At 38.5% G+C, this 27,650-nt stretch overlaps 1 protein-coding gene across 11 annotated transcripts in view; it reads left to right on the forward strand.

The window, feature by feature from the left end:
- The window catches only part of LOC308622026 (uncharacterized protein), a 133,792-nt gene that overhangs the window by 33,252 nt on the left and 72,890 nt on the right, over positions 1-27,650 (forward strand). For 8 of the 11 annotated variants that reach the window (XM_081243061.1, XM_081243056.1, XM_081243059.1 and 5 more), the window contains exon 2: positions 6,401-6,461. The exons of the other annotated variants lie outside the window; for them this stretch is intronic. Coding sequence is in view for 1 of the 8 variants with exons in the window: in XM_081243057.1 (XP_081099183.1) it covers positions 6,401-6,461 (61 nt within the window). In the remaining 7 variants the exon portion in view is untranslated. The remainder of the gene's footprint in view (positions 1-6,400; positions 6,462-27,650) is intronic. 11 annotated transcript variants of the gene reach the window in all.

Below are 27,650 nucleotides of genomic sequence, written 5' to 3' on the forward strand. Positions count from 1 at the left end.
GATTAAAACATTAAGGGATTCCAACCATTGCCCCTACCCCTTTTGGAATGGTTAAGCTTGCCAGTGTCTCAGTTACCTGTGACTTGTAGCCCAAAGCCCAGTGAGGTCCACAAGCTGCAAAGATCACTGTTTGCAAGAGCAGATATGCATGGAGATCCCAGCTAGCCTCGCCATACTACCCTCATTGCCACATGCAGAGAATAGAAGTCATTAGAAGTTATAAAATTTTATTTATTTCTAGGAAAATAACTTTTTCCTTAGCTATGAAAAATTAAGTGGCCTGTAAAGGAAGCCTGAGGCTTAGCCACCCTGGGTAAGGACCCTAGGAGGCTGGGGTTGAAGAATCTTAGATGAAACGAAGTCCTTGTCAAGGCTGCTGGGCTTCCTATGTTGTGAAGAGAGTTGCTGGGAAACTGAGGACTTTAGTGAATGGAGAATACTTGTTTCAGACAATAATAGCTGCTGGTATGAATAAAAATGTGACAGGAATCACTTCCTAGTCAGGAGCCCAGAGAGAAGAATACACATTTGGATCCTGTCTCAGTTTAAGATTGAAACAGAGTAGAGAAGCCTCCCTAATTGCCTTCAGTAATTGACTTGCTTTCTTTTCTTTCTCCACCTGAATCTAAATAAGATTTTGGGCTTTACTTTCCATAGACTTTACTTTCCTTAGACTAAAAATTACACTTGGAGCCCATGTTAAATAATCCCCCTACTTTAAAACAGAAAACAGAGACAAAGACTTGTCAAGGGTCAACTAATTATTACTAGAACTCCTGGCCCAGAACTTACTTCATATGCCACAAAATTCCTGTTTCTACAGCAGTAACCAAGCCCCTATCTGTTCCCTATTTCCTTCTCCTTTCCATAACGAAACGATAGAAGTTGGAGATTCTAAACTGTGCTGAGAATATAGAGCCCTCCAGATCTTGGAACAGCCTGTCTTACCCTTCGTTATGATTCAGTTCAACAAATATTTACTGAGTGATTGCAAGGCCCAAACCCTAGTACTAGGTGTTGTTCCAGCAGATAAGAGCCTCAAACTAAAGAGTGACTTTATCTATCTCCACCCAAAACAGGAAGGCCTGGGGGACTTGTTTCAAAACATATTTCTGACTCAGTACAATTAACACATATTTACTCATCTTCCTTTTCTTTCTAGCTGATTACAGGTTTCCTCTTTCCCCTTACAGTTTCCTAGCATCCTTGACTGTTATCCCTGTTTAAGGTTGAGCACAAGGTTCTAGGAAGGGAGTGAGAAAGCCGAGGGTGTGACCCCACAAGCCAAATCTTGCACAGTTTCTGTAAATGGGGATAAGGAAAAGAATGATTCTTGAAGTTCTGGTCTGATTTTGGGCCTGGCTTGGGAGTGTGGGGATTATGGCGTGAAGGAAAAGAGTATAACCAAAAACCGTGCAGAATTGTTAAGATAACGTCTAGTTCCTGCTTACAGAAATAATCTGATCCCTCTCAGTCCTATGGAACACACACACACACACACACACACACGCGAATGCAGGCGCACATTGGATCTTGTCAACCCATGCTCTGTCTTCAGATTGTGCCCTCCTTCTCCCAACCTTTCTTCTGGACTCTCTCCAGCCCCACTGTCTCTACCCTGGTGCAAGTCACCCTCATTTCTTTGCCCAAACTCTAGGCAGGCCTATAACCTGCTGACTGGCCTTTCCACACCTATATTTGTCTCACTTTGATCCTTTCTCCATTCCACCCTCAGAATGACCCTTCAAAAATATGTTGCTTCCCACCCACACACCTATGGTCAACTAATCTATGACAGAGGAGACAAGGATATACAATGGAGAAAAGAGTCTCTTCAATAAGTGGTGCTGGGAAAACTGGACAGCTACATGTAAAAGAACGAAATTAGAACACTCCCTAACACGATACACAAAAATAAACTCAAAATGGATTAAAGACCTAAATGTAAGGCCAGAGACTATAAAACTCTTAGAGGAAAACATAGGAAGAGCACCCTCTGACATAAATCACAGAAAGATCTTTTTTGATACACCTCCTAGAGTAATGGAAATAACAAAAATAAACAAATGGGACCTAATGAAACTTAAAAGTTTTTGCAAAGCAAAGGAAAGTACAAACAAGATGAAAAGTCAACCCTCAGAATAGGAGAAAATATTTGCAAACGAATCAATGGACAAAGGATAAATCTCCAAAGTATATAAATAGCTCATGCAGCTCAATTAAAAAAACAACCCAATCAAAAAATGGGCAGAGGGCTTCCCTGGTGGCGCACTGGTTGAGAGTCCGCCTGCCAATGCAGGGGACACAGGTTCATGCCCCGGTCTGGGAAGATCCCACATGCCGTGGAGCAGCTGGGCCCGTGAGCCATGGCCACTGAGCCTGCGTGTCCAGAGCCTGTGCTCCGCAATGGGAGAGGCCACAACAGTGAGAAGCCCGTGTACCGCAAAAAAAAAAAAAAAAATGGGCAGAAGACCTAAACAGACATTTCTCCAAAGAAGACATACAGTTGGCCAAGAGGTACATGAAAAGCTGCTTAATATCACTAATCATTAGAGAAATGCAAATCAAAACTACAATGAGTTATCACCTCACACCAGTTAGAATGGGCATCATCAGAAAATCTACGAACAACAAATGCTGGAGAGGGTGTGGAGAAAAGGGAACCCTCTTGCACTGTTGGTGGGAATGTAAATCGATACAGCCACTATGGAGAACAATATGGAGGTTCCTTAGAAAACTAAAAATAGAATTACCATATGACCCAGCAATCCCACTACTGGGCATATACCCAGAGAAAACCATAATTCAAAAAGACACATGCACCCCAATGTTCATTGCAGCACTATTTACAATAGCCAGGTCATGGAAGCAGCCTAAATGCCCATCGACAGACGAATGGATAAAGAGGAAGTGGTACATATATACAATGGAATATTACTCAGCCATAAAAAGTAATGAAATTGAGTCATTTGTTGAGACGTAGATGGATCTAGAGACTGTCATACAAAGTGAAGTAAGTCAGAAAGAGAAAAACAAATATCGCATATTAAGACATGTATGTGGAACCTAGAAAAATGGTACAGATGAACCGGTTTGCAGGGCAGAAGTTGAGACACAGATGTAGAGAACAAACGTATGGATACCAAGGGGGGAAAGCGGTGGGGTGGGTGGGGATGGTGGTATGCTGAATTGGGTGATTGGGATTGACATGTATACACTGATGTGTATAAAATTGATGACTAATAAGAACCAGCTGTATAAAAAATAAGTAAAATTAAATTTTTAAAAAAAGGAAAGAAACAGCACTTGAATCTAATATCCACAAAGGTGTATTACTGAAACATAGTGAAACATAGTTTTTCTCTTTAAGATTACCCCCATTGTTACAAAGAAAGTCAAATGAAGACTAATTTGTTTGCAAAGTAAGTCTAGATTCAATAAACTTGGCCTGATAATCACATAAGTGTAGCAAGAATAACAATTGCTCTTATAGGCTCTTTTCAATCTGCTTTGTTGGAACTTTTTGTAAGGAATCTCAGACTGAACGTTTAAAGTCCTCTTAAGGCTAGAAAGCCAAACCAAGAACATATCCTCAGACTTGCCTGCAACACCTACAGATTTGGGTGAAATTCTTTCTTCTTGAAATCCCCCAAATATCCTGAGGTTCCTGTACCTGCCAGGAAGTGACCTTCATTACCTCATTAAGGCTGTTGAGAACCCTGTAAGCAACATAGCAGGTAGTTTTTTTAAGGCACTTTATTGACTCCATAAAGTCAATTCTCATTTCCTTAAAGCCATCTGATCAAATCTGAGTCTATGCATGACTCTCTCAAATATGCATTACAGTCGAAGCCTTGGTAATATAACCAGTTTCCAATTGTATTCTGTTACAAGGAGAAGAGATTCCTATTGAACTTGTGCAAATAGCTAAGTTGCCATGAAAATAAGAATACTTACTGAGAGTTTCTGAATTCTGGAGGAATCAGGTTGGGAGAAAAAGTAAAAGTTTCATCTTTATTCACAAAGGCATCTTACCAAATTGTTGATAGCTTAAGAGAAAAGAGACAAAGATTTCCTTAAATCTGAAAAGTCAAGCATTTTTTTAAAAATTAGTAATCTTTCAAACAAAAAAGTCATAAAGAATTATCATCTTCATCAGTTCATTCATTCCCATGTGATTAATTCTTGTGGCTCTTCATCTTTTGTTAGAAGTTTATAAAGCCATAAATTTCTCCATTAGGGTTCTGTAAATTCTTGTATTCTAGAGTACTTGTTAGATTCCTTTCCATAATTTTTTCTGAAGATGAAACACATTTGCAGGCAGATTTTGTAAAAACATCTGAGTAAGACAATAACTGTCTATAAATAATAAAAGACTTAAAATGCCCATTATTAGAGTTCATTTGATAAGGAAGTATAGTTATTTTTGTGATGTATGACATTTTAATATAACAACTGCCATTATGAGATTATATAAAACATATCAGATTTTTAGGTATTTCACATAATTTCTGGAACATTTATAATATATGCCTATTCACACACAACATTAAGAATGCCTAGTATTACTTCTTATTTGACAATGCTCCTCATGTAATTTAATATATCAAATAAGCCAAATTAGTTTAATATCTCTCTTTTATAAAGAGAGAGAGCAAATCCAGCAAATCCCAGGGACCCTCTGGGAAATTTTAAAGTTAGTTCAAGGTAAAAAGAGAGAGAGAGCTTATCTAGTATTTGGTTGAAGTTTGTCAAAAATATTAAAAGGCTTTAAAACACTTGATCAAATAGGAAAATAGATCACTATGAAACAATACTTAGATATCTATTTAACCATGGTGACAATTAAAGACATTGTAAGTAAATACAAAAAGTTAAATAATTGTAAATAAAATTCAACTCTTGTAATATTAATATTAAGAAGATTCAATTTTAAGCAAACAAAGACCTGATGGACACAGTGTGAAGCACAGTTGGTAAGACCTAAAATCTTTGCTTTCTAGGCAAAAAATTTTCATAACATCTTATCAGGAGCAGACCCATAGTTCAAATAATTTTTGGTTTTTTGGCAGAAAAAAAACTAGGTTTTAGTTTTACATAAATACACTGTTGATGTTAAAGCTTATTTCTAAAATCCTTATAATAAATCAATTCAATCTTATCCAGCTTGATCATGCACAAAATTTCTTTTCCAAGATTTCTTTTTTCATAAACCTTTTACAACTTTCTATGTCCAGAGTTTGTCCTTTATTTTCCTCTTTCTCATTCTGGAATACCAGCTATATTTTAGGACAAAATCACTTTGTTTTCCCTCAGTAAAAATGCATCTCCATACCTCATAATTTTCTTACCCAAAAATTCATTTTATTTTCCTTGCATACATAATTGTTTCCCTTATTATTTTTAGTAATTTAATTACATATATTAATTAGAATTCTTAACCCTTAGAAACCCTAATTTTTAATGAAAACTAAGTAAGCAATTATGAACTGTCTTTTACATTAGCATTTTTGTGAATTGGCAGACTAATATTTTTTTATAATTTCCATAATATGTTTCTTGTACCATTTGTCGAAGCACAAGACATGTGTACTAATAAACACAAATTTATCTTTTAATTCCTTTGTAATAGGAAGCCAAAAGTAGATAAACCTATGTTCAATAATTAATGTACCATACTTTGTCTTATTTGGAAATGATCTAGCTATTTAATAAATTTACATCATATAATTTAACTAGCAAAACTGTAAAGTTTCAAGTTACCAAAAGATTTTGGAAGCTGTTTTTTTTTTTTTTTTTAAATTAATTAATTAATTATTTTTGGCTGGGTTGGGTCTTCGTTGCTGCGTGTGGGCTTTCTCTAGTTGCGGTGAATGGGGGCTACTTTTCGTTGCATTGCGTGGGCTTCTTATTGCTGGGGCTTCTCTTGTTGCAGAGCATGGGCTCTAGGCGCACAGGCTCCAGTAGTTGTGATGTGCAGGCTTCAGTAGTTGTGGCTCGCAGGCTCTAGGGCACAGGCTCAGTAGTTGTGGCACACAGGCTTAGTTGCTCTGCAGCATGTGGGATCTTCTTGGATCAAGGCTTGAATCCATGTCCCCTGTGTTGGCAGGCAGATTCTTAACAGCTGCGCCACCAGGGAAGCCCTGAAAGCTATTTTTAAGTACACCTACAATAAAACAGAATTATTATACCTAAAAACTCTTATATCTATTTAATGTATTAGTTTTCAACAATTTTGATATGAAAATTTTGTCATACCACATTTTTTTTTTGCTAGCGAATTTTGTAACAAAGGTAAATTTGATGCCAAAAATTTAACCTCTGTGCACTAGGGCCAAATTGAATCTCACAGACAGAGTTTTGGGTGAAGTAGAAAAGAATAACTTTATGTCTTTGCCAGGCAAAGAGGGACACAGCAGACTCCTGCCCTGAAACACTGTGTCCCAACCCAGGAGGAATTGGTGAGTTTTTATAGCAATGGTTCAAGGGTGGATTTGCTGATAAGATTGGGGTGTGTGCAGGGCCTGCACTCCTTTAATCTCATCTCAGGTGGTCTCCTAATCTTGATGAGCTTCTCTGGTTCCTTTAATCTTGCCTCAGGTGGTTTCTTGTCTGCTCCTCCCTTGTCTCTGCATCCCCTCCCTTCCCCAACTAGCAACCAGTTGGAATCTGCCCTTTGGAATTCAGGGAAGGTCATGGAGGCTGGAGTCTGTTCCCTACAAACAAGAAACTGTACAGAAAGGCTTCTGTGCCCAGGAGCCCCACAGGGTCCTGCTGGGTTTCAAAATAAGCTTATTTGATTAGTAAACCCAGGTAGAATAAAAGTTTTGTATTTAATGCTGATAACTCTAAGCCTTGTCTATTTTTATTAAACCAACAAGTTTAAATTAACTTTAATACTCAGTATTTTCCCAGATCATGGAAACTTGAAAAACGTTTGGGTTAGTTTTCATCATATTTCTGAGAACTTTAGGAATACTTAATGTATAAGTATTTAATTCTAAACAAGTTAAATAGAGATGTTTTAAAATTAATTTTGACAATACTGTTACCCGAAAACTGGGTTTGCCTCTTGGTGGGTGTCAAGTCAAAAAACACAACCAAGTCAAAGATCAGGAGAAGGAAGAATTTATTACTTGCAACAAGTAAAGAGAACACTGGGGATCTTTCCCAAAGCAGTATCTACCCAAACAGCAAAACTGGGGAAGTTTTAAGTGAAGGGTACATGCATATTCGTGAAGGGGCTAGAACAGAGGATAATTCAGCATAGAATTGGGGCAAAGGTTAACAGAGTCCAAGTTTTAGTTGATTGAAGTCACTAGGGCCAAAAAAGTTCAACATCATCATTTCATCCTCCACCGGGGTTGGGACCTTAGTTCCTGCAGAACTCAAAGATATATATCAGATTGTTACATATATCCCTTGAGAAGGAACTAGGACTCTGTTTTATCACTGTACTATTGTTTCTCGACTGCTTTTCCTTTGTTCCTGCATTCCCCCACTTCCTTTAAGATCATTAATTACTGAGACCTATTCAAGGGCAAGCATTGTGGCCAGGCTTAGATCACAAAATGGCTTAGGTCAAAATGGCTTCCTTTTTTTATCTTTTAATTGAAGTATAGTTGATGCTGTACAGCAAAGTGATTCAGTTATACACATATATTCATTCTTTTTTTTTTTTTTTTTTTTTTTTTTTGCGGTACGCGGGCCTCTCACTGTTGTGGCCTCTCCCGTTGCGGGGCACAGGCTCCGGATGCGCAGGCTCAGCGGCCATGGCTCACGGGCCCAGCCGCTCCGCGGCATATGGGATCCTCCCAGACCGGGGCACGAACCCGTATCCCCTGCATCGGCAGGCGGACTCTCAACCACTGCGCCACCAGGGAGGCCCTCATTCTTTTTTTTTTATATTCTTTTTCATTATGGTTTATCACAGGATATTGAATCTAGATCCCTGTGCTATACAGCAGGACCTTGTTGTTTATCCATTCTATATATAATAGTTTGCATCTACTAACCCCATACTCCCACTCTGTCCATCCCCCACCTCCCCTCCCCCTTGGCAACCACAAGTCTGTTCCCTATGTCTGTGTCTGTCTCTGTTTCGTAGATAAGTTCATTTGTGTCATATTTTAGATTCCACATGTAAGTGATATCATGTTGTATTTGTCCTTTTCTTTCTGACTTACTTCACTTAGTATGATAATCTCTAGTTCCATCCATTTTGTTGTAAATGGCATTATTTCATTATTTTTTATGGCTGAGTAGTATTCCATTGTATATATGTACCACATCTTCTTTATCCATTCATCCGTGATGGACATTTAGGTTGTTTTCATGTCTTGGCTATTGTGAATAGTGCTGCTGTGGACATAGGGGTGCAGGTATCTTTTTGAATTATAGTTTTGTCTGGATATATGCCCAGGAGTGGGATTGCTGTATCGTATGGCAAGTCTATTTTTAGTTTTTCAGGAACCTGCATACTGTGTTCCATGTTGACTGCACCAACTTACATTCCCACTAACAGTGTAGGAGGGTTGCCTTTTCTCCACACCCTCTCTAGCATTTGTTATTTTGTAGACTTTAATGATGGACATTCTGACCGGCATGAGGTGGTACCTTATTTCAGTTTTGATTTACATTTATCTAATAATTAGTGATGTTGAGCATCTTTTCATGTGCCTGTTTGCCATCTGTATGTCTTCTTTGGAGAAATGTCTACTTAGTTATGCTCATTTTTCAATTGGGTTGTTTGGTTTTTTGTTGTTGAGTTGTATGAGCTGTTTGTATATTTTGGAAATTAAGCCCTTGTAGGTCTCATCATTTGCAAATTTCTCCCATTCCATAGGTTGTCTTTTCGTTTGTTTATGGCTTCCTTTGCTGTGCAAAAGCTTGTAAGCTTGATTAGGTCCCATTTGTTTATTTTTGCTTTTATTTCTATTGCCTTGGGAGACCGACCTAAGAAAACATTGGTACAAAACATTAGAGAACATTTTTCCTATGCTCTCTTCTAGGAGTTTTATAATGTCATATCTTATGTTTAAGTCTTTAAGCCACAAAATGGCTTCTCTTATGTCAAGAAAGCCATGCCTGGTTCTCTTTCTCCAGGGATCCCATACCCTATCTGCTTACAATACCATCTGAAGGTAGAAAAATATCACACATCCACAACATATGTATACAGATACACACAAACATATGGGCAGATGCAGAAAACTTACAGCTCTCATTTAAAAAAAAAATTTATTAGGGAGGTACAGTAGTACAAAACTCACTAGTTTATAAAAGAATAGTTGGATTCAAATTTTGTTTTGGCAGTTGGAAAAAGTTGTGTTCATCTGTTCAGATGACTAAAGCCTTTTTACTAATATTTATAGATAAGATTTTTAAGATTTCTCATTTGCCCCATTTCCAAATATTTCCACCCTTCTTTTTGTTTTGTTTTGTTGGATGAGAAACATCTCCCTAAAGTTTGAATTTCAAAGAATGGCTCTTAGGTCCTAGAGAAGATAGGGGTAGAAAATCTACATCACAAAGGCACAGTTCAATGTCCCAGTAACTACAAGCATTTTGAGATGAATAGGCAGGCAAGGTTTGGGGATTGGCAAAAGGACAGGTGAACTTTGAACCACTTTCTAGAGCCACACCTCTGGCCTGTAGAGATTTCCAAGGCAAAGACAGTTGTTTCCAGTTTTCCAAAGAACTGGGTTGCAGCCTGAATGATAAAGAGACGGACCCACCCTTCCGACTACCTTTTTTCCAATTTGCTTCTTTTCTCTGGGTACATAGTTTCATTTTAGCTTAGGGGAGAAAGCCTAAAAAACTTCCTGTCAGGCTCTGAGTGTCAGCTATTGTCATTCACCCTAAAGAGTTTCCCCACACCTAGCCTTGATTGCATTCCTGTGGCGTCAATTAACATGTTTCTCTGTTCCCTTTAATCATCTACAAACTTCCAGTTAGATCTAGAGGTTTGATCTTATTAAGCTTTAACTTTTTTAAAAAACAAAAACATGTCATAAGTGGTAATAAGCTCTTCCATCAGGAGATAGTGATATCTAGTGTTTTTCTTTTTATGTTAACAGTTCTCAGTGATAATTGCCTAGTTCCATTATTTCCATTAAGGGTTTGCAAAATGGTAATATTCTAATTATATCTTTTCTTCTTCATTTATTAGCTATACTATTTCTATAATATCTATTTGTATAATTTCCCTGACCTCAACTATTTAACTACCAAGAGGTAAAGCTCATAAGAGAAAGGCAGGCTAAATGCTTGATTCTTTCCCTTTACTTACCAGTTTTCAGAGTAATGAGTTGGTTTACTAGCAACCTCCAAAGGTGACCAATGAAATTCTTTTAAAAATACCATTATGATCTCATGGATTTTAACATACTTGATATGTTTAATCAATTGATGTTATTCTTATTGATGCTCAAATTGTGGGAACCTTCTCAAGTTAGCTCCTGAGTCCTTTTACATGTAGTAGTCTTATCGAAGAAGAAGCTACCAAGCTTCTTCACTGTTTGTATGACAGTATTTCCAGGCTCATCTTATACATTTCTTGCTCCAGATCTCAAAGTAGCCGTTTCTCTAAGCCCTAGAGACCACAGTCTAGGCCGTGGTAGTATTTATTTCTCTGAGGTTGTTCGCTGTTTCTGAGCCTTTTCAGTGAACAGAACTAGGAAAATAGAAGTTTAAGGATAAAAATGCTTTATGAGTTCATACTCATATTTTCAATACAAACTTGAGTACAAAGTTTTGCTTCTTTGGTTTTATAGTTGTATTTCTTTTTGCTAAAAATCCTGGTCCCTTCTTTTAGACTACTTTAATACTTTCAGAATTTTTACTGACAATTTGGTGATCAAAGATGACATAAGATTTTTTGTAAGGTTTTTTTTTTTTGTCCTGAGGGTGTATCCCACTAGGAATCAAATTACATAAATTACTGTGTTTTAATATCACTGATGCTCAAAATATTAAACAACCAGTTGGAACTAATCAACCCCTACTATGCCAAGAGCTAACCTTTTAGTTGTTGAACTGTGGAGAGCTGGAGGAAGGGTAGTATCTCAGGTCAGCCCCAGCTTACCAACCCATTTAGTATTGTTCCAATATTTTAAAAACTGGGAATGCCATACTCTGCATCCCAACTTGTTATAAGTCTTGCTGTCATTGAGTTCCCTTCTAGCTCCAACAGGAACCTATACAATCACTCAGATGAGGTACCCTTTTTGTGCTTCCTTACCCTACTAGCCTTTATTTATACATTTATCTAAAAATTTTACAATGATACAAATGATTATTTTACATTCTTGAAGTTCTGGCCAATAAAATAAGCAAATACAGAAATATGAGTTATGACTATTAGGAACTTAAATTAACTGTATTTGGAACCAATATCATTAGAAACCTAAAACAAAACAAACAAGAAAATCTTAAGTAGAAAAAGCAAATTATGAGCACAAATTTGTAGGCCAAGCAGGCCTAAAAATCTCTTATAGTGGTGCCAGCTATCGTGTTAGCAGGCCTGGATCAATTGGTAATTAAAATTGAAGTTAAATATAATTAAAAATTACACAATTTGCAACTGTTTTTATCTAATATCACTAAAATTATTTAAGAATTACTTGAGTGATTGTCTGTGATACTGCCTTCCCTAAAAGCTCTCTTTCCTAAGAAGTGGTATCCCTCTCCCTCTCTACCATCCACATGGTTGTAGGCAGAACTTTTCTTGCTTACATGACCCCACTCCCCTGGTAACACTTATTGGGTCCAGGGGTAGGCACCTGGCCTAAGACAGTACAGTCAGAGGCTTTCCTCTGAATTTTTCAAGTTGGAATCAAGAAAGAGAAGCAGCCACATGGTTATTAAAGAACACTGACCCAAAGAACTGTTGTTACCCTTGTTTTCCGCTTTGTGGGACATCTTGTCTGCAGTGAGAGCAGATGTAGGCGACATGCAAAGAGGAGCTGAGCCAACTGTCAAAAGGAATTTTGATGGCAGTGGAGTTCCTGCAGTCATACGTGAGGCCCAACTGCAGCCCTGCCCATCTCTTAGGTTGGTTTTTCTTAATGCTTCCTTGGAATCCATAAGCCAATAATTTCTAATTTTTCCAAAGCTAATTCAAATTTGATTTCTGTCTCTTGCTATCAAAAAAGTTCCCACTTCATTGACAAAGGGAAATACACAGAATAAATTTTCTATAAGTAATAGATTTATATTTTAGTAATGTCTGTTTTATTATATAATACATAAATCCCCTCAGTTCCCCCAATATTAACAATAAAAAATCCAGAATGTTAAAGGATTTTTGATTATGTGATTTTTTTTTTTTAAACATAGGTTTCATAGTCTAGGATGTAGTGGGAGAGGCAGGACGTAAGTCTAGAAAAGTAAATTGAGATTAGAACATATAGAGCCTTAAGGTTATGTTAAGGAGTTTGGACTTTATCCTGTAGGTGGTAAGGATCCAGTTGGAAATATCTTTAGGATATTTGGATAGGTCATTGTGGTGGCAATATGGACCTTCAGTTAAAGTGGGAAAAAGTTGCAGACAGGTCCTCATTTTGGAAACTTAATCATTTGAAGGCTATTCCAGGTATCAGAGGCCAAGTTGATGAGAGACTCACCTAGGAAAGTTATCCTGAAAATGGTTGAGAGAGGGAAGAATTCAAGAGACATTTCAAAGGTAGACTTGACACTACTTAGTAACCACTTGGACACACGGAATGAAAGTGAGGAAATATAGAAGGACTGTGAATAGATGGTGATACCATCAACACAGGAGAAGGAGGAGGAACAAATTTGAGAAGAAGACATTAATCTAACTGAACATCACCACTGACCTTTATGGTCCATTTTAGCAAGTATGGTGCTGTGCCCCCGTGTAGCACTCACAGTCTCTGTCATTTCAAAGACAGCCATAATATGATTCTATCTTGGAAGTTTGTTTGAACTTTATTGGAACGCCTCCGCAATGTAGGAGACCAAGGAAGTCATTAAGTTCTGGAAAGTTAGCATTCCTACTTGGAAGACATTAGTTGTGGTTTTGTCATGCTGGTGTGTATTAGTCTAATATAATATGTTTTATATATTAGATATGTAATATATATAATGATATCTTTTATTTATTTATGGGTTTGATTTAATGAATATTGTAAAAGAATGATTATAGCCAACCTAAAATTTTATATATCAAAAAGAATATCATTTCATTATAGAGGAATTAAAATTTTATAGTGAAATAAAATTAGAAATAATATGATAAAGTGATATAAGCCTCAGATTTTCTTTTTATTTATTTATTTATTTATTTTCATTCTTTAAGGGAAGTAATTTCATTTTAACAACCTTTAAGTGTAGCAGCTATTCAAAAGTAGCAACCTCCCCTTATAAGCCTCAGATTTTCAAAGTAAATATTTCTATGTTCAAAGCAACTAACCAGTAAGCCCTTTTCACTATACTTTCCCTGGGGAGCTAAATTGCTTTTGTCCACCCGATTTCTAAAGCAAAATTATCAAATACCATCAATGTAACTTGTTCTGTGTTAAAAGCAGTATTAGACACAGTCCCGACTTACTGCCATTCCATTATTTTCTGAAAAATGAAAAATTCCAATTTGCGGATGGTGATTTTGTCAAAAGTAAAAGCTCAGCAGCTCATAGACTGGTGAAATAACTGACATCTTTAATATTTTGACAGCTCTAATGAACTACAGGAAACTTTGTCCAAATTCCATTCAATTTGATTTGGTTTTCTCTCATCAACACTGATTAAGGGAAATAGAAAGCAAAGTACAAATGTCATTTTACACTTTCTAATAGCCACGCTGAGGTAAAACAACATGTAAAATTAATTTAAATAATATGTTTTATTTAACCAAAAATTTCCAGAATGTTATCACTTTAACATACAGTCAGTATTTTAAAATTTCTAATGAAATACGTTACATTATTTTTTCGTACTAAGTCTTCAAAGTCTGGTGTATATTTTATACAGCACATCTCAATTCAGATTAGCCAAATTTCAAGTGCTCAAAAGCCTCACATGGACAGTGCAACCTTAGATAAAAGTCACAGCTGGAGACAGCAACATCTTTCAGAGATTTATGCTGCCTTCCCCTTAAATTACACGATGAGTACAACACTCTGAGCACAACGTTTACCACTTGTAGCTCGAAGGCCATTCCAAGTCTGAGGGGAAAATGTATGATGCAGATTATAAACATACATTCAAATATTTAGTGTTTTTTATTCTAGTGTCTGTACCTGCAACTCTCTTTTCCACGTTTCGAAGAATAGAAAATGGTGCTACTTTTCTGTCATCATGAGTTACAGATTAGATAACAAGGAAGGGTGGAGTTACCATTAAATGGCATTTATTCCCAGTTACAGAATATGCTGTTCTGGTGAGGGCACTAGCTTACGAGGCAGACTTGAGTTTTCATTCTGGCTATGCCACTAACAGTATGACTTGCAACAGGTCAAGTCAATTCTTTGAAAATTTTCTCATCTCTAAAATGAGGATGGACTATATTAGTAGCTTTAATCATACTCTGAGTAGCCTACGGGTTTATAAGGGAAGAGTGAGAAGGAAATAAGTAGAATTTTTGTCACACACGTACACACTCCATCAGAATCAACCACTGCAGGATCAAGTTTATTTGTTTTATAAATTAATCATCAGTGTAAACCCCAAAACTAATTAAAATTTTAAATACTGTTACCAGGAAATATAATCATCTCCACTTTTCAACAATATACAATATGATATTCTCATCTTCTGGCCCATACCTAAAGGTCCTTTCACATACCTTTTTCTCAAACTTCCTTGTCACTAATCTTACTCCTTCCACGTTGCTCATCAAGTTACCAAATCATTAGCCACTACTGATTCCAGGAAGATTGAACAATGAGATATATTTGTTCAAAATCTACCCATTGTAAGGACTGTCTTTTTGCCTCGTCCATCTGGTCTCTAAGTGAGCTATAAATCCTAAAGCAATCCACTCCAAGCCAGTAAGACACATCTGTAACCCAGGTTTTAATTTTTTCCTCCTAAGTTAATTGGTCATAGTGAAAGCCCCCATGAGGCAATATATGTAAGTTGGAGAGGAACAGCAAGGCTCACAGGAATAGGCAACAGGAGAATATGAGCACCTTGTTCATTAAACTTACTTGCTTTCAGGACCTGTCCAGGCCTGGTTCTATATTTACCTTTTCAACTTGAGGTAGGAGTCTCAGATAACACCTGGATCATGATGAGCAAGTGGAATTGCAGTTGTTTGGTGTTCCAGGGTTAGATGCTCCTCTTGGACCCAGTAGTAAACCACTAAAATTCAAAGAGGTCCACCAAAATAGTGTCTCTTCTTCATGGGAAAGGGCTCAAGTACAGTGTTTAACCCTTACTTTAGAATCACGACCAAACATATTCTCGACACCACTGAACCCTTGAACATTTTTCAAAGTTTCAAAGATATATATACTTTCTACTCTTTTGTCCCGATCTATGTAGTGTTAACAGTCTAATGAACCAATGTGATGTCCTGTAATGAGGAAAATAGCAAGTTTTCTGCTTGATTGTGGCCCAGAGCCTGAAAGGTGATATAATCCTGTGGCAAGAAGGTGAAACTGTGTGTGCTATTGTTCATACCAGATGAAAGCAAACTATTTCTGCTTCATCATTAACAATTATCCTAATAAATGGCCACATGTCCCTTTGCATAATGAAAGGAAGATTCAAGTAGGCACTGCCTCAAGAGTACTCAGATTTCCTTAAACTGTGTCTAAGAACTGATTTGTATCTGGAGACTAGATAATGTTTCTCTTTTCTAGCCCTGAAGGTTTTTGTTTGTTTGATTCTTTGATAAATAAAGCAAGTAGGACCTTAGTGGGCTGCACTGCTATTTCAGTCCTAGGGACTCCATGACTAGCTAGTCACCTCGAAGAACCTACGGGTCAGACGATTTGGGTTTTCAGACTGACCCTACTACCTTTCAAGTTAGCCACAAATGAATGTTACATGCTGCTACTCAGATCATGCTTCTCTGGGATCCTCTTGTAACTGTAAGCCAAATTCAACTCCAGCTTCCCTCATCATCATCCCTAGTCTAAAGAGAACATATTCCAAAGCACTTTAAAATGTGCTGAACTTCTCTTTGTAGATTTGTTTCTCAAAGCCTTTGTGAAGAGTATATTCTGGACCCTTTGGAAAGATACAGTTGAGGTGAATGGTTGGGTCAGAAATGATAAATCCACTCCTGCATTCCTATCTCCTGAAATTTTTAAATTTGTTCTTTTACATTTTACCAAAGAGATTTGCATCTCAACTTCATTTTGCATGAGTCACCATTGTGTCCAGATTTAAATCAACTGTGAGCAGAACAAACAGAATTATGCCCAGTTTCTCAAGCTAACAGTTAATCCAGAATCTCTTGTGAAATCTGTAAAATCAGGCCACTCTAAAATTGTGTCCTTCTCTTTTTCATTCAACATTCTTAAAGTCTATTCTAACCCACATTCCATGATTAATCAGCAAAGTTCTTCAATTCCTTTGGTGCTTAAGCCATCTATTCCTGAATTTCACTTTGTAATTGGTCCCTTGAAGCATACTACAATTTGACTCTGATTAAAGATCTGAAGATAGTGCAGGGTGAGAAAAGGGCATAAGAGAACTGGCCTCCTCTTATAAGGTGACTCCCTTTTGTATCTTCAGACAAAGGAGAAACACTCTTGTAAGCAAAAGGAGATACTGCTTCAGCTGGCAAAGGACGCTTAGTGGAGTTTGGGGGTGGGAGTCCTCTAACTTCTCCAAATTCTATCCTATATAGCATTTCAATTTTAAAGCTGTAACTCTTTTTTTTTAAATTGATGTGATAGGATTTGCATTTTATTTATTTATTTTTTATTGAAGTATAGTTGACTTACAATATTATGTTAATTTTAGGTGTACAACATAGTGATTCAAAATTTTTATAGATTATGCTCCATTTAAAGTTATTATAAAATATTGGTGAGATTTCCAGTGCTGCACAATATATTCTTGGAGCTTATTTATTTCATACATAGTAGTTTGTACCTCTTAATCCCCTTCCTCTATCTTGCCCCTCCTCCCTTACCTTCGCCACTAGTTTATTCTCTATATGAGTCTGTTTCTGTTTTGTTGTATTCATTCATTTATTTTTTAGATTCCACATATAAGTGATAATATACAGTATTTGTCTTTCTCTGTCTGACTTATTTCACTAAGCATAATACCTGCCAGGTCCATCTATGTGGTTGCAAATTGCTAAATTTCATTCTTTTTTATCACTGAGTAATACTTTATTGTGTGTGTGTGTGCATATATATATAAATATATATACCATATTTTCTTTATCCATTCATCTATTGATGGACACTTAGGTTGCTTCCATATCTTGGCTATAGTAAATAATGCTGCTATGAACACTGGGTGCATATCTTTTTGAATTAGTGTTTTCACTTTCTTCAGATATATACCAGGAGTAGAATTGCTAGAGCATATGGTAGTTCTGCTTTTAGTTTTTGAGAAATCTCCATATTGTTTTCTATAGTGGCTGAACCAATTTACTTTCCTACCAACAATGTACTAGGCTTCCCTTTTCTCTACATCCTCGCCAACATTTCTGACAGGTGTGAGGTGATATCTCATGGTTTTGATTTACATTTCTCTGATGATTAGCAATGTTGAGCAGCTTTTCAAGTGCCTGTTGACCATGTGTATGTTTTCTTTGGACAAATGTCTATTCAGTTCTTCTGCCCATTTTTTGATCGAGTTGTTAGTTTTTTTGATATTGAGTTGCATGAACGCTTTATATATTTTGGATATTAACCCCTTATTTGTCATATCATTTGCAAATATTTTCTTTCATTCAGTATGCTGTTATTTCATTTTGTCAGTGGTTTCCTTTGCTGTGCAAAAGCCCTTAAATTTAGCTAAGTCCCATTTGTTTATTTTTCCTTTTGTTTCCTTTGCCTTTGGAGACTGATCCAAAAAAATATTGCTATTATTTGTGTCAGAGAATGTTTTGCCTACATTTTCTTCTGGGAGTTTTTTTGTTTGTATTTTGTGGGGTTTTTTTTTGCAGTACGCAGGCCTCTCACTGTTGTGGCCTCTCCCATTGCGGAGCACAGGCCCCGGATGCACAGGCTCAGCAGCCATGGCTCACAGGCCCAGCTGCTCCGCAGCATGTGGGATCTTCCCAGACCTGGGTATGAACCCACATCTCCTGCATCGGCAGGCGGACTCTCAACCACTGCACCACCAGGGAAGCCCCTTCTGGGAGTTTTATACTTTCCAGTCTTATATTTAGGTCTTTAATCCATTTTGAGTTTATTTTTGTATATGATGTGAGAAAGTCTTCTAATTTTATTATTTTACATGTTGCTGCCCAGTTTTTCCCAGCACCACTTATTGAAGAGACTATCTTTTCCCACCATATATTCTTTCCTTTGTCACAGATTATTGACCATAAGGGCATGGGTTTATTTCTGGTCTCTGTTCCATTGATCTATGTGTCTGTTTTTGTGCCAGTGCCATACTGTTTTGATTACTGTAGCTTTGTAGCATAGTCTAAAGTCAGGGCGCATGATACCTCCAGCTTTGTTCTTTTTCCTCAAGATTGTTTTGGCTATTCAGGGTCTTTTGTGGTTCCATATAAATTTTAGGACTATTTCTTCTAGTTCTGTGAAAAATGTCATGGGTATTTTAATAGGGATTGCATTAAATCTGTAGATTGCTTTGGGTAATATGAACATTTTAACAATATTAATTCTTCCAATTCACAAACATGGGATATCGTTCCATTTCTTGGTATCATCTTCAATTTCCTGCATCAGTGTTTAATAGTTTTCGGCTTATAGGTCTTTCATTTCCTTGGTTAAGTTTATTCCTAGGTATTTTATTCTTTCTGGTGTGATGTTGAATGGGATTGCTTTTTCTTTCTGATAGTTCATTATCAGTGTATAGAATAGCCATAGATTTCTGTATATTAATCTTGTATCCTGCAAATTTACTGAATTCATTTATTAGTTCCAATAGTTTTTTGGTGGAGATGTTAAGGTTTTCTATATATAGTATCATGTCATCTGCAAATAGTGACAGTTTTACTTCTCCCCTTCCAATTTGGATGCTTTTTATTTCTTTTTCTTGTCTGATTCCTGTGGTTGGTTCTTTTTTTTTTTTTTTTTTTTCTTTTTGCGGTACGTGGGCCTCTCACTGCTGTGGCCTCTCCCGTTGCGGAGCACAGGCTCCGGACGCGCAGGCCCAGCGGCCATGGCTCACGGGCCCAGCCGCTCCGCGGCATGTGGGATCCTCCCAGACCGGGGCACGAACCCACGTCCCCTGCATCGGCAGGCGGACTCTCAACCACTGCGCCACCAGGGAGGCCCGGTTGGTTCTTTTAATACTATGTTAAATAGAAGTGGTGAGAGTAGGCATTCTTGTCTTGTTCCTGATTTTAGAGGAAAAGCTTTCAGCTTTTCACCATTGAGTATGATGTTTACTATGGGTTTGTCTTATATGGTCTTAATTATGTTGAGATACGTTCCCTCTGTACCAACTTTGATGAAAGTTTTTATCATGAATGGATGCTGAATTTTGTCAAATGCTTTTTCTGTGTATATTGAAATGATCATGTAATTTGTATCCTTCCTTTTGTTAATGTGGTGTATCACATTGATTGATTTGCAGATACTGAAGCATCCTTGCATCCCTGGAATAAATCCCGCTTGATCATAGTATATGGTCCTTTTTATATATTGTTGAATTTGGGGGTTTTTTTGTTTTTTAAAAAATTTTTAATTTAATTTTACTTATTTTTTTATACAGCTGGTTCTTATTAGTCATCAGTTTTATACACATCAGTGTATACATGTCAATCCCAATCACCAATTCATCACACCACCATCCCCACCCCTCCATGGCTTTCCCCCCTTGGTGTCCATATGTTTGTTCTCTACATCTGTGTCTCAACTTCTGCCCTGCAAACCGGTTCATCTGTACCATTTTTCTAGGTTACACATATATGCGTTAATATATGATATTTGTTTTTCTCTTTCTGACTTACTTCACTCTGTATGACAGTCTCTAGATCCATCCGCATCTCAACAAATGACCCAATTTCGTTCCTTTATATGGCTGAGTAATATTCCATTGTATATATGTACCACTTCTTCTTTATCCATTCATCTGTCGATGGGCATTTAGGTTGCTTCCATGACCTGGCTATTGTAAATAGTGCTGCAATGAACATTGGGGTGCATGAGTCTTTTTGAATTATGGTTTTCTCTGGGTATATGCCCAGTAGTGGGATTGCTGGATCATATGGTAATTCTATTTTTAGTTTTTTAAGGAACCTCCATACTGTTCTCAATTTACATTCCTACCAACAGTGCAAGAGGGTTCCCTTTTCTCCACACCCTCTCCAGCATTTGTTGTTTGTAGATTTTCTGATGATGCCCATTCTAACTGGTGTGAGGTGATACCTCATTGTAGTTTTGATTTGCATTTCTCTAATAATTAGTGATGTTGAGCAGCTTTTCATGTGCTTCGTGGCCATCTGTATGTCTTCTTTGGAGAAATGTCTATTTAGGTCTTCTGCCCATTTTTTGATTGGGTTGTTTATTTTTTTGCTTTATAACAAATTTAATCAGTTATACATATACATATGTTCCCATATCCCCTCCCTTTTGCGTCTCCCTCCCACCCTCCCTATCCCACCCCTCCAGGCAGTCACAAAGCACCGAGGTGATCTCCCTGTGCTATGTGGCTGCTTCCCACTAGCTATCTACCTTACGTTTGGTAGTGTATATATGTCCATGCCGCTCTTTGACTTTGTCACAGCTTACCCTTCCCCCTCCCCATATCCTCAAGTCCATTCTCTAGTAGGTCTGTGTCTTTATTCCTGTCTTACCCCTATGTTCTTCATGACATTTTTTTTCTTAAATTCCATATATATGTGTCAGCATACAGTATTTGTCTTTCTCTTTCTGACTTACTTCACTCTGTATGACAGACTCTAGGTCCATCCACCTCATTACAAATAGCTCAATTTCATTTCTTTTTATGGCTGAGTAATATTCCATTGTATATATGTGCCACATCCTCTTTACCCATTCATCTGATGATGGACACTTACGTTGTTTCCATCTCCGGGCTATTGTAAATAGGGCTGCTATGAACATTTTGGTACATGACTCTTTTTGAATTATGGTTTTCTCAGGGTATATGCCCAGTAGTGGGATTGCTGGGTCATATGGTAGTTCTATTTGTAATTTTTTAAGGAACCTCCATACCGTTCTCCATAGTGGCTGTACCAATTCACATTCCCACCAGCAGTGCAAGAGTGTTCCTTTTTTTCCACACCCTCTCCAGCATTTATTGTTTCTAGATTTTTTGATGATGGCCATTCTGACTGGTGTGAGATGATATCTCATTGTAGTTTTGATTTGCATTTCTCTAATGAGCAAAGATGTTGAGCATCCTTTCATGTGTTTGTTGGCAGTCTGTATATCTTCTGTGGAGAAATGTCTATTTAGGTCTTCTGCCCATTTTTGGATTGGGTTGTTTGTTTTTTTGTTATTGAGCTGCATGAGCTGCTTATAAATTTTGGAGATTAATCCTTTGTCCATTGCTTCATTTACAAATATTTTCTCCCATTCTGAGGGTTGTCTTTTGGTCTTGTTTATGGTTTCCTTTGCTGTGCAAAAGCTTTTAAGTTTCATTAGGTCCCATGTGTTTATTTTTGTCTTTATTTCCATTTCTCTAGGAGGTGGGTCAAAAAGGATCTTGCTGTGATTTATGTCATAGAGTGTTCTGCCTATGTTTTCCTCTAAGAGTTTGATAGTGTCTGGCCTTACATTTAGGTCTTTAATCCATTTTGAGCTTATTTTTGTGTATGGTGTTAGGGAGTGATCTAATCTCATACTTTTACATGTCCCTATCCAGTTTTCCCAGCACCACTTATTGAAGAGACTGTCCTTTCTCCACTGTACATTCCTGCCTCCTTTATCAAACATAAGGTGACCATATGTCCGTGGGTTTATCTCTGGGCTTTCTATCCTGTTCCATTGATCTATCTTTCTGTTTTTGTGCCAGTACCATACTGTCTTGATTACTGTAGCTTTGTAGTATAGTCTGAAGTCAGGGAGCCTGATTCCTCCAGCTCCATTTTTCGTTCTCAAGATTGCTTTGGCTATTCGGGGTCTTTTGTGTTTCCATACAAATTGTGAAATTTTTTGCTCTAGTTCTGTGAAAAATGCCAGTGGTAGTTTGATAGGGATTGCATTGAATCTGTAGATTGCTTTGGGTAGTAGAGTCATTTTCACAATGTTGATTCTTCCAATCCAAGAACATGGTACATCTCTCCATCTATTTGTATCATCTTTAATTTCTTTCATCAGTGTCTTATAATTTTCTGCATACAGGTCTTTTGTCTCCTTAGGTAGGTTTATTCCTAGATATTTTATTCTTTTTGTTGCAATGGTAAATGGGAGTGTTTTCTTGATTTCACTTTCAGATTTTTCATCATTAGTATATAGGAATGCCAGAGATTTCTGTGCATTAATTTTGTATCCTGCAACTTTACCAAATTCATTGATTAGCTCTATTAGTTTTCTGGTAGCATCTTTAGGATTCTCTATGTATAGTATCATGTCATCTGCAAACAGTGACAACTTTACTTCTTCTTTTCCAATTTGGATTCCTTTTATTTCCTTTTCTTCTCTGATTGCTGTGGCTAAAACTTCCAAAACTAAGTTGAATAAGAGTGGTGAGAGTGGGCAACCTTGTCTTGTTCCTGATCTTAGTGGAAATGGTTTCAGTTTTTCACCATTGAGGACGATGCTGGCTGTGGGTTTGTCATATATGGCCTTTATTATGTTGAGGAAAGTTCCCTCTATGCCTACTTTCTGCAGGGTTTTTATCATAAATGGGTGTTGAATTTTGTCGAAAGATTTCTCTCCATCTATTGAGATGATCATATGGTTTTTCTCCTTCAATTTGTTAATATGGTGTATCACGTTGATTGATTTGCGTATATTGAAGAATCGTTGCATTCCTGGAATAAACCCCCCTTGATCATGGTGTATGATCCTTTTAATGTGCTGTTGGATTCTGTTTGCTAGTATTTTGTTGAGGATTTTTGCATCTATGTTCATCAGTGATATTGGCCAGTAGTTTTCTTTCTTTGTGACATCCTTGTCTGGTTTTGGTATCAACGTGATGGTGGCCTCGTAGAATGAGTTTGGGAGTGTTCCTCCCTCTGCTATATTTTGGAAGAGTTTGAGAAGGATAGGGGTTAGCTCTTCTCTAAATGCTTGATAGAATTCACCTGTGAAGCCATCTGGTCCTGGGCTTTTGTTTGTTGGAAAATTTTTAATCACAGTTTCAATTTCAGTGCTTGTGATTGGTCTGTTCATATTTTCTATTTCTTCCTGATTCAGTCTTGGCAGGTTGTGCATTTCTAAGAATTTGTCCATTTCTTCCAGGTTGTCCATTTTATTGGCATAGAGTTGCTTGTAGTAATCTCTCATGATCTTTTTTTTTTTTTTTTTTTTTTTTTTTTTTTGGCGGTACGCGGGCCTCTCACTGCTGTGGCCTCTCCCGTTGCGGAGCACAGGCTCCGGACGCGCAGGCCCAGCGGCCATGGCTCACGGGCCCAGCCGCTCCGCGGCATGTGGGATCCTCCCAGACCGGGGCACGAACCCGCAGTCCCCTGCATCGGCAGACGGACTCCCAACCACTGCGCCACCAGGGAAGCCCCTCTCATGATCTTTTGTATTTCTGCAGTGTCAGTTGTTACTTCTCCTTTTTCATTTCTAATTCTATTGATTTGAGTCTTCTCCCTTTTTTTCTTGATGAGTCTGGCTAATGGTTTATCAATTTTGTTTATCTTCTCAAAGAACCAGCTTTTAGTTTTATTGATCTTTGCTATCGTTTCCTTCATTTCTTTTTCATTTATTTCTGATCTGATTTTTATGATTTCTTTCCTTCTGCTAACTTTGGGATGTTTTTGTTCTTCTTTCTCTAATTGCTTTAGGTGTAAGGTTAGGTTGTTTATTCGAGATGTTTCCTGTTTCTTAAGGTGGGATTGTATTGCTATAAACTTCCCTCTTAGAACTGCTTTTGCTGCATCCCATAGGTTTTGGGTCGTCGTGTCTTCATTGTCATTTGTTTCTAGGTATTTTTTAATTTCCCCTTTGATTTCTTCAGTGATCACTTTGTTATTAAGTAGTGTATTGTTTAGCCTCCATGTGTTTGTATTTTTCTCTTTTTTTTTTTTTTTTTTTTTGCTGTACGCAGGCCTCTCACTGTTGTGGCCTCTCCCATTGTGGAGCACAGGCTCCGGACGCGCAGGCTCAGCGGCCATGGCTCACGGGCCCAGCCGCTCCGCGGCATGTGGGATCTTCCCGAACCGGGGCATGAACCCATGTCCCCTGCATCGGCAGGCGGACTCTCAACCACTGCGCCACCAGGGAAGCCCTGTTTGTATTTTTTACAGCTCTTTTCCTGTAATTGATATCTAGTCTCATAGCATTGTGGTCGGAAAAGATACTTGATACAATTTCAATTTTCTTAAATTTACCAAGGCTTGATTTGTGACCCAAGATATGATCTATCCTGGAGAATGTCCCATGAGCACTTGAGAAAAATGTGTATTCTGTTGTTTTTGGATGGAATGTCCTATAAATATCAATTAAGTCCATCTTGTTTAATGTATCATTTAAAGCTTGTGTTTCCTTATTTATTTTCATTTTGGATGATCTGTCCATTGGTGAAAGTGGGGTGTTAAAGTCCCCTACTATGAGTGTGTTACTGTCGATTTCTCCTTTTATGGCTGTTAGTATTTGCCTTATGTATTGAGGTGCTCCTATGTTTGGTGCATAAATATTTAAAATTGTTATATCTTCTTCTTGGATCGATCCCTTGATCATTATGTAGTGTCCTTCTTTGTCTCTTCTAGTAGTCTTTATTTTAAAGTCTATTTTGTCTGATATGAGAATTGCTACTCCAGCTTTCTTTTGGTTTCCATTTGCATGGAATATCTTTTTCCATCCCCTTACTTTCAGTCTGTATGTGTCTCTAGGTGTGAAGTGGGTCTCTTGTAGACAGCATATATATGGGTCTTGTTTTTGTATCCATTCAGCCAATCTGTGTCTTTTGGTGGGAGCATTTAGTCCATTTACATTTAAGGTAATTATCGATATGTATGTTCCTATTCCCATTTCCTTAATTGTTTTGGGTTCGTTATTGTAGGTCTTTTCCTTCTGTTGTGTTTCTTGCCTAGAGAAGTTCCTTTAGCATTTGTTGTAAAGCTGGTTTGGTGGTGCTGAACTCTCTCAGCTTTTGCTTGTCTGTAAACGTTTTAATTTCTCCATCAAATCTGAATGAGATCCTTGCTGGGTAGAGTAATCTTGGTTGCAGGTTTCTCTCCTTCATCACTTTAATTATGTCCTGCCACTCCCTTCTGGCTTGTAGAGTTTCTGCTGAGAGATCGGCTGTTATCCTGATGGGGATTCCCTTGTGTGTTATTTGTTGTTTTTGCCTTGCTGCTTTTAATATGATTTCTTTGTGTTTAATTTTTGACAGTTTGATTAATATGTGTCATGGCATATTTCTCCTTGGATTTATTCTGTATGGGACTCTCTGTGCCTCCTGGAGTTGATTAACTATTTCCTTTCCCATATTAGGGAAGTTTTCAACTATAATCTCTTCAAATATTTTCTCAGTCCCTTTCTTTTTCTCTTCTTCTTCTGGAACCCCTATAATTCGAATGTTGGTGCGTTTAATGTTGTCCCAGAGGTCTCTGAGACTGTCCTGTGTTCTTTTCATTCTTTTTTCTTTATTTTGCTCTGCAGCAGTTATTTCCACTATTTTATCTTCCACCTCACTTATCCGTTCTTCTGCCTCAGTTATTCTGCTATTGATCCCATCTAGAGTATTTTTTATTTCATTTATTGTGTTTTTAGTCGATGCTTGATTCATCTTTAGTTCTTCTAGGTCCTTGTTAACTGTTTCTTGCATTTTGTCTATTCTATTTCCAAGATTTTGGATCTGGGAAATAGAATCTTGGATCATCTTTACCATCATTATTCTGAATTCTTTTTCAGGTAGACTGCCTATTACCTCTTCATTTGTTAGGTCTGGTGGGTTTTTATCTTGCTCCTTCTCCTGCTGTGTGTTTTTCTGTCTTCTCATTTTGCTTATGTTACTGTGTTTGGGGTCTCCTTTTTGCAGGCTGCAGGTTCGTAGTTCCCGTTGTTTTTGGTGTCTGTCCCCAGTGGCTAAGGTTGGTTTAGTGGGTTGTGTAGGCTTCCTGGTGGAGGGGACTAGTGCCTGTGTTCTGGTGGGTGAGGCTGGATCTTGTCTTTCTGGTGGGCTGGTCCACGTCTGGTGGTGTGTTTTGGGGTGTCTGCGGACTTTTTATGATTTTAGGCAGCCTCTCTGCTAATGGGTGGCGTTGTGTTCCTGTCTTGCTAATTGTTTGGCATAGGGTGTCCAGCACTGTAGCTTGCTGGTCGTTGAGTGAAGCTGGGTGCTGGTGTTGAGATGGAGATCTCTGGAAGATTTTCGCCATTTGATATTATGTGGAGCTGGGAGGTCTCTTGTGGACCAGTGTCCTGAAGTTGGCTGTCCCACCTCAGAGGCACAGCACTGACTCCTGGCTCCTCAATTTGGGATGATTTGTTGTCCATTCATGTATTCCGCAGATGCAGGGTACATCAAGTTGATTGTGGAGCTTTAATCCGCTGCTTCTGAGGCTGCTGGGAGAGGTTTCCCTTTCTCTTCTTTGTTCTCACAGCTCCTGGGTCTCAGCTTTGGATTTGGCCCCGCCTCTGCGTGTAGGTCGCCGGAGGGCGTCTGTTCTTCGCTCAGACAGGACAGGGTTAAAGGAACAGCCTCTTCGGGGACTCTGGCTCACTCAGGCCGGGCGGGAGGGAGGGGCACGGAGTGCGGGGCGAGCCTGCAGCGGCAGAGGTCGGCGTGACGTTGCACCAGCCCGAAGCGCGCCGTGCGTTCTCCCAGGGAAGCCGCCCCTGGATCCCGGGACCCCGGCAGTGGCGGGCTGCACAGGCTCCCGGAAGGGCGGTGTGGACAGTGACCTGCGCTCGCACACAGGCTTCTTGGCGGCGGCAGCAGCAGCCCCAGCATCCCACGCCCGTCACTGGGCTCCGCGCTTTCAGTCGTGCCTCGCGCCCGTCTGTGGAGCCCCTTTAAGCAGCGCTCTTAATATCCTCTCCTCGCGCACCAGGAAACCACGAGGGAAGAAAAATTCTCTTGCCTCTTCGGCAGCTCCAGAGTTTTCCTGGACTCCCTGCCGGCTAGCTGTGGCTCATTAGCCCCCTTCCGGCTGAGTTCTCGCCGCCAGCCCCAGTCCTCTCCCTGCGCTCTGACCGAAGCCCGAGCCTCAGCTTCCAGAGCCGCCGGGGCGAGCAGACAAGCCTCTCGGGCTGGTGAGTGCCGCTCGGCACCGATCCTCTGTGCGGGAATCTCTCCGCTTTGCCCTACCCAGGTATGTGGGGAGTTTCTTGCCTTTTGGGAGGTCTGGGGTCTTCTGCCAGCGTTCAGTAGGTGTTCTGTAGGAGTTGTTCCACGTGTAGCTGTATTTCTCTGTTTTTTTAATATTGAGCTGC

The sequence above is a fragment of the Mesoplodon bidens genome, assembly GCF_964165515.1.
Source record: "Mesoplodon bidens genome assembly, chromosome: 8".
Taxonomy (NCBI): domain Eukaryota; kingdom Metazoa; phylum Chordata; class Mammalia; order Artiodactyla; family Ziphiidae; genus Mesoplodon; species Mesoplodon bidens.